General features: G+C 42.1%; 1 protein-coding gene across 2 annotated transcripts in view; it reads right to left on the bottom strand.

Annotated features, from left to right (window-relative positions):
- Positions 1-11,819: 11,819 nt before the first annotated feature.
- Positions 11,820-14,165, bottom strand: part of F13A1 (coagulation factor XIII A chain) — a 144,905-nt gene continuing 142,559 nt past the window's right edge. For both annotated transcript variants that reach the window (XM_082344584.1, XM_082344583.1), the window contains one exon: positions 11,820-13,275. In XM_082344584.1, the coding sequence (XP_082200710.1) occupies positions 13,122-13,275 (154 nt within the window). In that variant the 3' untranslated portion in view covers positions 11,820-13,121. The remainder of the gene's footprint in view (positions 13,276-14,165) is intronic.

The following is a 14,165-nucleotide window of genomic DNA, read 5'->3' as shown; positions in this document are numbered from 1 at the left end:
TGTTGTTGATTTCTAATTTCATACTATTGTGGTCAGAAAAAATACTTGGTATGATTTTAATCTTTCAAAATTTGCTAGGACTTGTTTTGTGAGCTAACCTATAATCTATCCTGGAGAATGACCTGTGTGCACTTGAGAAGAATATGTACTCTGCTGCTTTTGGATGAAATGTTCTATATAGATCTGTTAGGTCCATTTGGTCTAAAGTATAGTTCAAATCCAATGCTTCTTTATTGATTTTCTGGATGATCTATCCATTGTTGAAAGTGGGGTCCCCCTACTGTTATCTGTTAGTATCTGCTTAATATATTTAGGTGCTCTGATGTTGGGCACATGTATATTTATATCTGTTATATCCTCTTGATGAATTGATCATTTTATCATTATGTAGTAACCTTCTTTGTCTTTTGTTAGCATTTTTGACTTAAAGTCTATTTTGTCTGATATAAGTATAGCTATCACTGCTCTCTTTTGACTTCCATTTGCGTGAAATATTTTTTCTGTCCACTCATTTGAGCCTATGTTTGTCCTTGATGTTAAAGTGAGTGTCTTGTAGGCAGAATATAGTTGAATCTTGATTGTTGTTGTTGTTGTTTTAATGCATTCAGCTACTCTACGCTTTTTGACTGGATAATTTAATCCAACTTAAAGTAATTATTGATAGGTAGGGACTTTCTAATGCCTTCTTATCAGTAATTTTCCACATTTTTGCTGCTAGTATAGAGAAGACTATATCTCATCACCTTGTTAAGTTTACTTATTAGATTTAGTAGTTTTTAATGCAGATTCCTTGGGATTTTGTAGATAGAAGTCATGTCATCTGTGAATAAAGACATTTTTACTTCTTCAATCTGATACCCTGTTCCACAAAGTTTTGACACCTCAGTAGCTTTGAATTTAATCTCTGTACCCTTAGCTCAGCAAGACTGTTCTGTTTTATTTGGTCTCAACATTCTTGCACTAAAATCTGAAAAGGACTTCCGAAGCATTTGGGAAGAATACAGAGAAAAATTAAGAACTAAAAAGTTTTTTAGTTTGGTGTAGAAAAAGAGTTTAAATGGTCTTTTTTGTGTGGATTGTGAACCTCTCCAATAAGTGAAGATGAAATTAAATTCAACTGACATTTAATTGAGAACTTACTACATGGAGTGCATTATACTATGATGTGGTCAACACAGAAGTTAGACAAATCATATGAATTAACGAATCTTACCTAGATGGCCTTACAAAATGGTTAATTACACCTGGCTTAGGTGACTCAATAAAAAGATAATTTATTTTGAAAATCAGGAGGTAAAATTTTGCACTAGTAAGCCTTAGCCTGTAGTGGCTATCTCCTTGAGATGAATACTTACCAAAGAGAAGATAACGAATTAGCTTTTTAAGACTAAAATGATTGTGCATTCCAATAACTAACTAGTAATGAAATCATCACTATTGGTTTATAGATTGGACTACCTAGACCACCAAGAGATAATAAAAAATGTATATCTTTACCATTTAACTTTGAAATAGCTTTTCACTCATCTTTTTCATGTCTTTTCTTTCTCTTCATATATGAGACAGAATTAAATGTAATAGAATCAAAGGGAAATTATCATAAAAGTCAATGAAATTAGGTCCTGCCAAGAGTGACTGCATCTTTAGAGAGAAAAACTAATGTCTTTATCTTCATCTTTATCTTAATCGCAAATCTAGAATCATTTTGGTGAGCTCTGAAGTTGACGTTGGTTTTGTGCTCAGCACTGCCCACAGTCTAATTTGGATCCATTTAAGGATCAGCCACAGTGAGGCCATGCATCTACTTTCATCATGCTTTCCTAGAATTTCAAACTCTAATATTTTTCATGTGCACATGTAAATGAGCCAGAGGAGAGAGGGGATACAGAGGGGAAGCAAAGATGCTGAGAACCCCCTCGCCCCGAGGGCCAGGGGAAGGGGAGGGGAGAGAGCCACTGTGACCCTGCGATGGAATCTGTGCAAAGAGGGGCCCTGAGTTGTGGTGGATCAGTTCCTGGGCCGCGCAGCCCCTCCCCTGCTTTCTTAGGACTTATCGCCAATGCATTTACTATCAGCAGATCAGAACTGGTCTTTTGAGACATAAGACATTTCCTTTTTTCATAGCATCATTTCTTTTAATTCATATTTCTCTGAGGGCATAGTTCTCATACATTTAAAGCCCTCAGGATTTGGAAATAATCAACATCTATATTTCCTTCTAAACGGGACAGCTGTATACCTGGAATGACAGGCTTTTTCTTTCCCAGAAAATTACTTCAGGGGAGGCAAAGAGACGGACACAAGAATGGAGTTTGAACATGGCTCTTTTTGTTCCAGGGCTGGTGTGTTTCCTGTGCTCTGTTAAGCTGAAGGACCCAGAAAGTGGTAATTGCATCATTAGCCCTAGTGCCTTGTTCTTTACAGAGCAGGCCATCCCAATTTTCTGTGACCTTTAGTCAGGTTATAGACCCTGGGGACCGAACCACTTCAGACGAAGAGCCCAGCTCAGCTCCGCACCATAGGAGACTCTTTATTGCCCCCTGGTGGATGAAGTAAGAGATACATGATTCCCAAGGACGAAGGCCAAAGACCCAAAACATTGGTTAATTCTTCCCACGGTGGAGGTGGGGCCGGTGGGAGGTGGAACAATATTGGGTGGATGTGGAGCTGGGAGGTTAGAGGTTAACTGGGTCCCTCCCTTATGCAAACGCCCTGTCTCCCTATTTTGTGGTGTCCTCTGTTGGGCCCAGGTCCTTCATGGTTGTGTTCACTCTGGCCTTCCACTTTGGCCTAGCCTTTCTGTCCAAGGGCGCCTAGCCCTTCCCATGAGAAAGGAGTCCCTCTCCCAGCTAACTCTGATGGGGAATGAGCCTCCACCTCATCACACATTTTCCAGCTCTCTCGCTCCTGACAGCGTTTCCTCCCGGATCCGTCTTCTCACTCCTAGGCATCTCACAGCTTATCCACCTTCTGGATGGTGGTTGGCCAGCAATGAGTCAATGGGTTTTCCAATGAATTTGCGTCTCCATATATACGCAGTGTTTCTTGAACATTTGACCTCCTCCGACCCGCTAATATAATTAACAGTCATTTTTGGAGGCTGGTTTATTATCAGTTGCCCAGTCCTTAACACATTTTTGCTTCCAGACCTTTACCAGCTTTTATAATACCCTATGGTTGTTCATTGAAAGGCAATTGTCATTAAAAATTGGGCCTCGGGTGCTGTGGAAAAAGCCTGGGAATCTAGCTAATAAATTGGAAGGCTCTCTCTTTTTGTTACTTTTACCATCTTTCATTACTAGCAGTTCAAGAGCATATTGTCTTTACCTGATAAAAAGAGTCAGCCAGAAGGGTGTATTGATGAGGCTCAAATTATGGGTTAAGAGCGAGGTAATGATATTTTTATCTATGGACACACTACAAATGCAATCCATGATAACCATCTGGGTCACAGAAAGGACCAGATGACACAGTGAGTGAGTGATTCAGAGCATAGATGGGGAAATGTTAGGTTTTCTATCAAACACAGATCTTATAATAATAAATATTTAGACTTGGAAGTGACTTTAGAAATCATCTTATCCATTCTCTTGCCTAGTTTAGAACCTCATGAAACTATTCCCAGCAGATGGGCTGGCAACCCAGCCTCCACTTGGGGACCAGGTTGGGGATTCACTACCTTGAGTGGTTGTTTGGTCCATGATGGGAAATTGTATTTGTGGGAAGGTCAGCACATGGTACCTAGTTTTGAGATAGAAAATGAAAGCTCAGCTTTTCTCCCTTCTGTAACCTTAATCTCCAAATTCCCTAAACCCAGCCTCATTCTGAACCTCAGCAACAGAAGGGGCTCTAGGGTGACTAATGTCTTCTGCAGAGTTGTTTAAAACCACTTTGGCAGTAAGATGAGGAGGGAAAAGGCTATTTCTGACTCTTTGATTATTGTCTTGAGGGTGCTTGTGCATGGGAAAATGGGAGGTAGATTTCTGGGAAAAGTTGGTTAGGATAATTCAGGTTAGAATGCTTCAGGATGTTCCATTCCCAGGGAGGAGCAGGCAGACAATGGGCTATGTTCAAACGAGCTGTGTTCAACGGCCGAGTTCTAACCCCTGTTCCCTTTGATATTATTTTGGCTTTAAAGCTTAGGTCAACTCTAGAAGGCGGAATGGTAAGAAGGAAATGAACTACCGGAGACAGATCACTTTAGGATTTTAGTAGCATGAAAAATACTTGAATGGGAGTAACCGAGATGACAGGGCAGCCTGAACTGAGTGCCAGGGAGAGTAACCCTCCCTCCCTACTCCATTGGGTGGCTATTGTGATCATTCATTCATTCAGCAATGCCTATTGACAGATTATTCAGCACGAGGTACACAGTGATGTATGCACCAGAGCCACAGAGCTCTTTTTACAAGAGGAAAAGTGGAGAGCTGCCGAAATGGGATCTATTTTAATCATTTGAAACTGTTAGTCATTTTTGGCAAAGGAAATCTTCGTGATGGGTCAGCCAGATACTACAACTTCTTTCAACATTTAGTAGGAATTGTCAAGGAAGCCATGCCAAGGCACAACACAGATGGAAAGAGATAATCTACTTTAAACTTAAAGGTTATTCATTTCCCACATGTTAACATATGGTCTGCCATACAATCTCTACTGTATTTGTTGGTTTTTGTGTACGATGACATGAACCCCAATTGAGGTGGTACAAATATTAACTGTGAAGGGTGTTGGTTTTCCAGGTTCTTTTCTAAGCTGTGTCTGTAATGTGATATTGAAGTGAAAGCAGCAATTCCCCTGTCTCTGGCATCCAGATTTTGCCTTCTTAGCTAGAGAAGGAGATGAGCAAGCAGGTCAAAGATGCTCATTTGGGGGAATTCCCTGGTGGTCCAGTGGTTAAGACTCTGTGCTTCTACTGCAGGGAGCGTGGGTTCAATCCCTGGTTGGGCAACTAAGATCCCCCATGCCACGTGGTGTGGCCAAAAAATTTAAAAATTAAATTAAAAAAAAAGATGCTCATTTGGGTCTGATCAGATGGTTGTCTGTCAAGAAGTAAATCCTGAAGCTTGATGTCTTCTGTTAAGCAGGAAAAAGCCTGAAGAAATTGAATTAGAACTCAATAAGTATTCATGGACAGCTTCTTAGGCCAAAGAAGGACAACACAAAACTAAAAAATCTGGTGTAGCCAGACCCTGTGACTTCACTTGGCAGTTCTAAGAATAGTATTTTTTAACATAAATTTTATTGAGGCATAACTAAGGTAGCCCCAATGATCCCTGCCTCCTAATATTCATCTCTGTGTGATTCCTTCCCCTTGACCTTGGGCTGGACCCAGTGACTCACTTTTCATGGATGTGAAAAAAATGATGGGGTGTCACTCCTGAGGTTAGGTTACAAAAAGATTTTGGTTTCCATCTTGTTCTCTTGCTTTCTCATTATGGTGGAAGCCAGATGTCAAGTTGTGAGCTGCCCTATGGAGAGGCCAGCAGGACAAGCAACTAGGAGAGGCTTCAGCCAACAGCCAGTGAGGAACTGAGGCCCTCAGGCCAGCATCTGTGAGGAGCCCACAGATGAGCTCGAAAGCAGAGCCTCTCAGTTGAGCCTTCAGATGAGACCTCAGCCCTGGTTAACTTTGATTGCAGCTAATCTTGAACCAGAGCAACCAGCTAAGCCATGCCTGGATTGCTGAAGTTTTTGGTTATTTTGAATGCTATGAACATTTTTGAACACTCATCTTTTGGTGAATATATGCATCATATTTCTGTTGGATATATATCTGGGAGTGGCATTACTGGGTCACAGCTGTATTCAGATTCAGTAGACACTGCCAAACAGCTTTCCAAAGGGGTTGTACCAATTTACACTCTAGCCAGCAGTGCCCAAGGCCAAGCTCTTATCTCACTGTTTCGGCAGGACTCTGCTGCTTCTCAATTCAGCATGGGGCCAAGTAGGCCATGGGATTTTAATGGCATATTTTATTGGTAATAATACTAGTAAGAAGAATAATAACAGCAAAGGTAACCTTTTGCATACCTAATTATCTGATGTTTTAATTTTCAAAAAGCAATATACAGACAGGACTTCATTATGTATTATTACTTTATGTGTATCGAGCACTAATAGGACAAAATATTAAGCACCACTGAGAATACATAGATATCATGGTTGTCCTTAAATTAGATTTCTTAGGAGATAACCAGGATTAAAGAAAAGAAATGGTTGAAGTAGAACACTTTTATATTATGTTTTCAATATTTAGGTTATTTAGGTGAGCTCTGGCTTTTTTTTTTTTAGCTTAAATTTCCCAGATAACGGCTTCATTTTCTGCTGAACATTGCTGGTGAGGAGATCACTGAAGCCTATTGTTTTTCATCATAGACAGTGTTTTTCTTGTATTATACCTATTTTTCAATTTTATGTCATAATAACTCTTTGTTGATCTATATGCGTTTTTAGCATTGTATACTCAATAATGCTAATTGGGATATTATTGAAGATACCTAGCTTTTCTTTTAATGATCTGCATGAAAAGCAGATTTCTTTATTAGAGTCATATTTTTTGAATTCATGGTTATAGCCAAGAAAAAGAATAATACTCATGAGCTCGGCCTTGTGTCCATAATAAAAGCAGCATACAGAAAATCAAGTTTGGCAGCAGCAGGCAAATACCATGGGCACTTGAGCCTGGGCAGGCCTGGTTTGGGTATGGAAACACTTGGTGGGAGTGTGAGCTTGTCACTTAAAAATCCCTGGAAGATACAGACGTCCAAATCTGAAATATGGGTAATGTTAGCCATAAGAAACTAGCCCCAGAAACAGAAGGAGAAGCAAATGATAAAATATCATTAAGAGGAGGAGAATAAAGATGTCATTATGGTAGGAAAACATTCAAAATCTATATTAAATGCCATGGTTCATAATATAAGGACATGTTCTTATAAGCTGAGGAAACTTTTCTGGGGAAAGGTATAGACTGGCAAAGCAGATGCCCTCGGCTTTCTGAGGAAGTGGTGGTGTCTGGGCTGGTGAGCGTGGCAAGGACCTCCAGTGCATCCTGCCACAGACCCGGAGGACTTACCTGCATATGGCTCTTCTGTGGGTTTTGGATGGTGCTTTTTTTTTTTTCTGAGTATAGGGAGTACATCATTTATTGACCCTGTGTTCCCCCACTACTCTTGACTTGTAGGACAACAGGCACAGAACTGCAAGGGATCAGCCCCAGCTCCGTGGATGGTGCTCTGATGCAAGGCTCTGCACAGGAACATGGGCCCAGCTTTGGCACAAAGGCTCTTGTAGAGGAGAGTCTGGGCAGGAGGATGGCAACTCATTATGACCACTGGTGAGTACTCAGGGCACGTTTCTAGAGGACAAGACTGGTCTAGGGCCACTGCCATCAACTGTGGCAGGAGAGTGACATTTCCTGTGTTCATGGCTAATATCCAACAAATCTTTATTAGGCTGTTAGGCTGCTTACCTGTAGCAGTGGCCATAAAATTTGGGTTTAGGTATAGCTAACATAAAAATAACTTAACTTTATTTCATTTTGTTTCACATAGTTAGAGGTAAATCAGAGTCGACCTGTGTGCAAATCAAGGCATTTTAAGATGTTCAGGGAGAAACAATGGCATGTAGGTTCGTGACCAGACTCGTTAACTGTCCCCTGGTACTTCATTGGAAAGCTGGGTTGGTGGGGTGTTAGGGGAACTGACATCTCTTTGATGGAATGGTCCTATTTCCTAAGTTTTTGTGAAAGAGCAATGCCATCCTTCATTGTTGTGTCTTCTCTCTCATCTTCAAGTTATCCCTAGTGGTATCTAACCAAATATTGATGGAGACACAGGTGAGGAAAGGCCTCGAAAATCATAGCTTCAAATTCAAGGTCACCTGCAATGCAGTAAGATATAACCAGAGCACTTAGCCCAGCGGTCTCAGACAGGAGAGCAACTTACTGATTAATGTTCTTCCTGCCTGAAGGAAATGCTCAGTGTTTTGAACTTTATCTTTCCTATCCAAAAAATATGCAGAGATATAGAGATATAAAGTTTGTTGTTAACTTTAATCTCCACACATTTGAAGAGATCTAACATGTGTCCTCCCAAGTCTAATAGTTTAAATATTGCCAGTTCCTTTCATTCTTCCTTTTAAGCCACGACGGCTTTGTTATCATGTCGGGCGCCTTGGTAGAGGTGCTGGAAATCTGAGCTCAGCTAGGATGGTTGACCAGAGCATCTACATGTGGCTTCTCCAGTATGGCAGACTCAAAGAAGCTGAGCTTTCACATGGACGCTCAGGACTTCCATGGAGAGGATTTCAAGAGACAAGAAGTGAAAGCCACCCGTCTCCCTGGGCCTGAGAACTGGTAGAGTTGCTTCTACCACATTCCATCGGTCAAAGTGACAGGAGAGTCAACCTAGTTCAAGGGGAGGGCAGGAAAGGTGGATCACATCTCTCAGTGGGAGGAGTGACAATGATTTTATGGTTATTTATATTCTACCATCATAAGATAACAAATTCTGATTTTAATTTTTTTCGTGCTCTAGTTCCCCACTGCCTAAACTTGCTCAAACCAGAAAGAAAAGAGCAATCCTTTGTGTTACAGGCACTTGCTTTTACGAATAGGAAGTAGTCATTAGGACCCCTTATGTTTGAATTAGTTTCAGGGTGGTGAAACATTGCTTAGATAATTACTGAAGTCCTAGAACCATGGTTAGCATGAAAATGAACGGCAGTTCATGAATTGTATTAGCAGCAAGCTTATCAAGCATCTTTTAAAAATGTCCATTGTCTTTGAAGCTAGAAGATGTTCCCAAACTCCTGGCAATTGAGGTGAACAAAATTTCCTAGTAACTTTTCTTGCTGCAACTGAGGTGCTTTTTTTCCCCTTCTCATTTATTTATGTGTTTGTTTTGATAGAGTGATTTCTGACAGACACATTCCGAAGATGTTGATGTGGTTTTCGTGTTTTCATTCCTCTGTAGAGGCTTATGAGGGTAAAACTGAGTCGAAGTGAGCTGAGGTGCTGAGAGCAGAGGAAAGCTTGTCCCGAGGGGAAGGAGTGCCTCTAGAAGCAGTGAGCTCTCACGGGTACAGCTTTGCCTTTAAGACAGAGGTGAGCACGGCCCTAGGAGCAAGATCCTGGGCCTTTAGCAATCCCTGCCCCTGGTAGTTACTTGGATGCTCAAATTGTAACTTCTAGGAACTTGCCTGTCACACACTTGTATCCATTTGTGAGATGGACGGCTCCCCGGACACACTTCCTCTCCCACTGTATCCACTTGGGCCCTAGTGCACCTCATTTCCCATCCCTGAACGCAAACGTAGACACGCCCCGTCGTCTACCCTCCTCCCTGACTTGAATAGGTATTCTACCCCATACTCGCTTGTCCCTCCTGGGCCCACCGTAGTTTTTAGCTCTGAATCCAGTTTTTGATCAGCAACTTCTTCTAGCCTTTCTCCACAACACAGCCTAGAAGGAACAAAGTCTAGTTCCTGGAAGTGCTCCAACTGTGAGTCATACCTGCACTTCTGTGGCTAGAATCTCTGTAGCTACTTTCTAATGAATGATCCCATGAGTCATTATGATGTGAATACGAAGAGCGCTGCCTCTCCTTGCTGGATACTCACCATCCCCCCCAGACCAGGGTAACTGCAGTTTCCAAGAAGGGTCGTCCTCTTTCCCTCCTCTAGGCTGTTACCTGAGCTCTTCTCCATCAAATGTTCTCCAACTTACCTCCTTTCCTTTTGTTTTTTCAAGATGCAACTTAAATCTTTTCTCCGTTATTCTTGGAGGTACTAGGGGATGTTTTTCAGGCATCTTTTTCTCTTTATTCCCATGGTCCTCTAGGTATATACCTCTATTAACATATCTATCCCCATCTAATTATAGATTGATAAATACATACTTTATACATATTTTATCTATTTATCTCTCTGGCTTCCCATCTGGCTTTGTGAACTCTCTCTGGGTAGGGACCATGGGCTTTTTATCTTTGAATCTCTAGTATGATGCTTAATGTTCAATAAATACTTGTTGAATTCATGCTCGCATACAATAATTAATGAATGATGGATGGTTAAATGGATGGTTGGAATAAAGGATGGACAGGTGGTTGGAATGTTGGCTGGCTGGATGGTGGGAGGACAGCTGGGGGTAGGAAAGATGAATAAATGGACGATTGGGTGGACTATTTTAAAATAACATTGGAAGGATGTTCATCAATGATCAATTTACACCTGGAACTTTGTGACTTTTGATTGCCAATGAGTCTAGCACAAACTCCATTTCACCCCATATTCCTATTACAAATTTGTACATTTTTTATTTGTTATTATACTGCAACTCTTCAAAGAGTACTGAGTTGGTTTTAATTCAGTATTCTTAAAACTCCGGGAGATAAAATGAGATTTAAAGAGCGTACAGTAAAGCAGAGGTTGATTTCACTGCCTACTCCCACCCCAGCTTGATTTGCCTCTATGCATGGCTTCCTAGGCCTTTTTAGCTTCTTCATCAACAGGTTGGAAATAATAATATTTACTTTTTTAAAGGGTTGACACAGTAAAATTATTTGAAACACAACCATATTCATACACTCTCTCATTTCTCTCTCTCACGCTCAACCATCTCTCTATCTATGTATCTAAGTATCTATGTATCTATGTATCTATCTATCTATCGTTTTGCATGTGTTGTTGTTAAGGCTTGCTTGATATACTCCCAGAAGAACCTTGTGAAAATAAAAGTATTGTTACCCCTCTTTAGTCATCGAAGTTATAAACACAAATAAGGATTCATTCAAAGCATAGAGGACTTTAACAGGCAAAAACTAGAATTTAGAGTCTCTGCTGCTATCTGAGATACACTGCTTGTTACCAGTGCTAAAATATGATTTTTAGAGCCACAGCATTATTACACAGTGTAGAGTCCCACTTGTCAAAGGGGATGGGCTGGCTCTAAGGTAGGTATGGCGAACAGGTTTTATTTTGAGTGCCAACTCCTTATCAGTTGGTAATAGCTGCTTGGAGTAGTGTGTGGAGAAGGATCCTGAGGCCCTATCTAAGATGCAATTGTTCAGTGATGTCTGCCATGAATATAGGACCTCCGATACATATCTGTCATATATTTCCCATCTCTGTTCTAAGACCACAAAATGTGTCCGTTACGATAGGTATTCCTGCTGGCTTGTCCACTGAGTCATCGTAATGATTCATGGGATTATTCATGAAAAAATATCTACAGAGATTTTGCAGTTTCTGGAAACTGATTTTTGAACCAAACTTGCTCCTTTGGTGAATGAGTTTAAAGAAATGTAGAGAGAGCAGTGAGGGAAGCTAACTGTAACATCATTACCCATTTGAGTCCTTTTCTCTAAAGGAGAGATGCTTGTTTCACTCTCCAGGGTGGGTTATCTACTGCTAAGGAAGGGTGGTTTCTTGAGCAGCTGTGGTTAGTAACATGTTGTATTGAAAAGTAAAAGTGTTCACTTCTGTGCAGATGCAAATACAATCAGATTAACTTTATTTTAAGCTTTGATTACATTCTAGTTAATAAGAATATACTATATTAAGCCAGTTTAACAGTCCAGCAAACTGCATTTCATTTTAGAATTGAGTATTGGAAGGCTTGGCAAATGCTGGAAGATTACTTAGTACAGTTAGGCATGATGTACCTATAGAGGGGACCAGCTGACCCTCATGGATTCCTGGTGTGAAGGTTCAGGAACAGTCTCAAAGGCTTAGAAATGTGCTTGTAGAGACCAGAGAATTTCATTGGGACGTTTCCCCCAGTTTCCTTCTCACTGTTCATCTTTTCTTTTCTTTCTTTCTTTTCTTTTTTTTTTTTTTTTGCTAAGAATCACAGTCTACTGACCCAAATCACATTCTAGGCATATCAATGGGTAATTTTGACAATAAATCAGCCTTGCAAATAAATACCAGATAGCCTTGTCTGTTGGAACCTTGGTGCCTAATACAGATGATGTCAGCGTCCTCTGCCTTTGGGTGTGTGTGACTGGCTGTTTGCAAGGTGGAGTCCGTATTACCTCGTAGCACCCGTGTGCCGAGCTGAGGTCTCAACACGGGTGGTGTGAAGGACAAGAGAATTAGTGGCTGTCCATCCTTCCACGTGTCTGGTCACTAAATCTGCCAGCTTCTCCAACCTGTTGGGTTTATTCCGTCTCTAAAACTGCATCTGGACCTGTGTCATTGTGCAAAGGAGATGCTTCCAGAGAGACAGGTGAAGTATAATTACTAATTAAAGAGACTAATTCCTCATCCTTACCGTCCCAAGTCGGCCTTGTTACTTTCTAGTACTACAGCCCCCAAAGGGTTAAAGTTAGGGCTAATGGTCCCTGCTGATCAGCCCACAGCGTGACAACTCCTATAAAATGCACTATAAAACTACATTATTTAATAGATCTGACTATTGCACCTGCTTTCTTATCTCCTCTTAGGTGATTAAGTTTTCCACAAATGCAATTTGTTAATATGGGGCCACATCTTCTCACAAGATAAATCTGTGGAATTTGGCAGGCAGTAGCTTTGCTGCAGGTGCAAGATGAAAGACCTTTCCCTGGCTTTGCCAAGAAGAAAAATGATGCTGCACTCAATTCCTGGGAAGAATATTCTGACACAGAGGATAAAACTGATTCCAAGAAAGGGGAATAGAATTCTAGGGCCCAAATCATGTGCTTGCCTCCTGTTTGGGGAGTACATTACCCTGAAAAGCCTGAGTGGGGGATGAGAAGCCCCGTTTTACATGAGGCTAGGTATTGAGCAAATCCCCTTTCTAAGGGAAGTCCTCTGATACTTGGAGCTGCAGCCATTTGAGATGAGAAATGATAACTTTTACTCTTATGAGCTATGAGAGCTTCATTAGGCCTTAATTAAAGCTAATACTCAGAATCCTTTGGAAGGTGGAGCGATTAAAAACTCACTTCCACATTGAATAGCCACACTGGAAAGTGTGTCTTCAAAACACATGGCATCACCACTCTGGGGCTCTAACCAGTCCTGTCCGGGTCTTCACAGCTAAGTTAAAGCAAGAGCTGACTATTTTTGCATTAGAATTTCCTTAGCCAAGACTACAAGAGGCCAAGCGCTCGGGCCCATCTCAGGCCCCTGTGCATCTACATAGGCGGTCGTCTCTGAATCTGCAAGTTCAGCTCGCCGTACACGTGTCTCAAGCGGTCACTGGTCAGGCTGGCCATCAGCTTCCGAGGGCCAGAAACCCAAGGCCGACACACCTCCTCCCATTGCACGGTGGAGTTGGGCCGGATTTCCCTGAAAAGGTGGAAGAGACAGGAAAGGTTTTATGCTCCAGAGAGGCAGATCCAGTTTCCCACCTTGACCAGGAAGCAGTGAGGCCGCTGCCTGAGTCACAGGCTCTCTTTCTTTTGGTTGACGGTGGCTGGAAGACGGAAGGGCCAGGGTGGCTGATTTCCAGTGACCCCCCCCCCCCCGAATGAGGCCCCTAGATGAGGCTCAGCCGGAGACAGCCGCATGGGTCCTGGTTCCTTCCACACGGATGCGTCAGCTGGCCTTCTGGTGCATGTGGTCCGTTCAATGTGTGGTGGAGCCGAGCTGAGCACCAGGCCAGCCATGAGTCAGCTGAACTTCAGCTTATCCCCAGGCTTCCGCAGCAGCCTTGAGGACGTGACTGATCTCCCTCGGTTCATCTACGGGCTAAAGTACCCTCCTGGGATCAGACTTCTCTCTGAACCCCCAGCTGCCTTTACTGAGGTCCTGACGCTCTAATTGCTTCTGGCCAACCCCCTTGGGATAGACCTGTTCCCAGGCCCAGGATCTGGAACATCACCCAGCCTGCTCTGTAATTCATAATCCTGTTTCAACCAATTGATTTTGGTCCCTTGCCCACATACCCTGCTGCTACGCATTTGTTGCTGATGCCCTAATCCATCCCGATGGTGGGACCTTCACTGGTCCTGCTTTTCCTGGTCCCCTGCAGCCACCATGCTCTGAGGTCTTCCTAAGCGTCATGGCCAAGCCCAGCCCAATGGATAACGAAGTCAAGCAGGGTGGGGAATTTAGGCTTCTCTGGAGTATTTCACATATTCCGCCCCCCCCCACTCCCGATGTGATATACACTCAGGAGGAGATTACATGCTGGTTTTATATGTATGATAGTCCCCTGAGGTGGATACTATTCGACA

This window comes from Balaenoptera borealis (genome assembly GCF_965194805.1).
Source record: "Balaenoptera borealis genome assembly, chromosome: 12".
NCBI lineage: Eukaryota > Metazoa > Chordata > Mammalia > Artiodactyla > Balaenopteridae > Balaenoptera > Balaenoptera borealis.
This window is presented reverse-complemented; position numbering and strand designations above follow the sequence as displayed.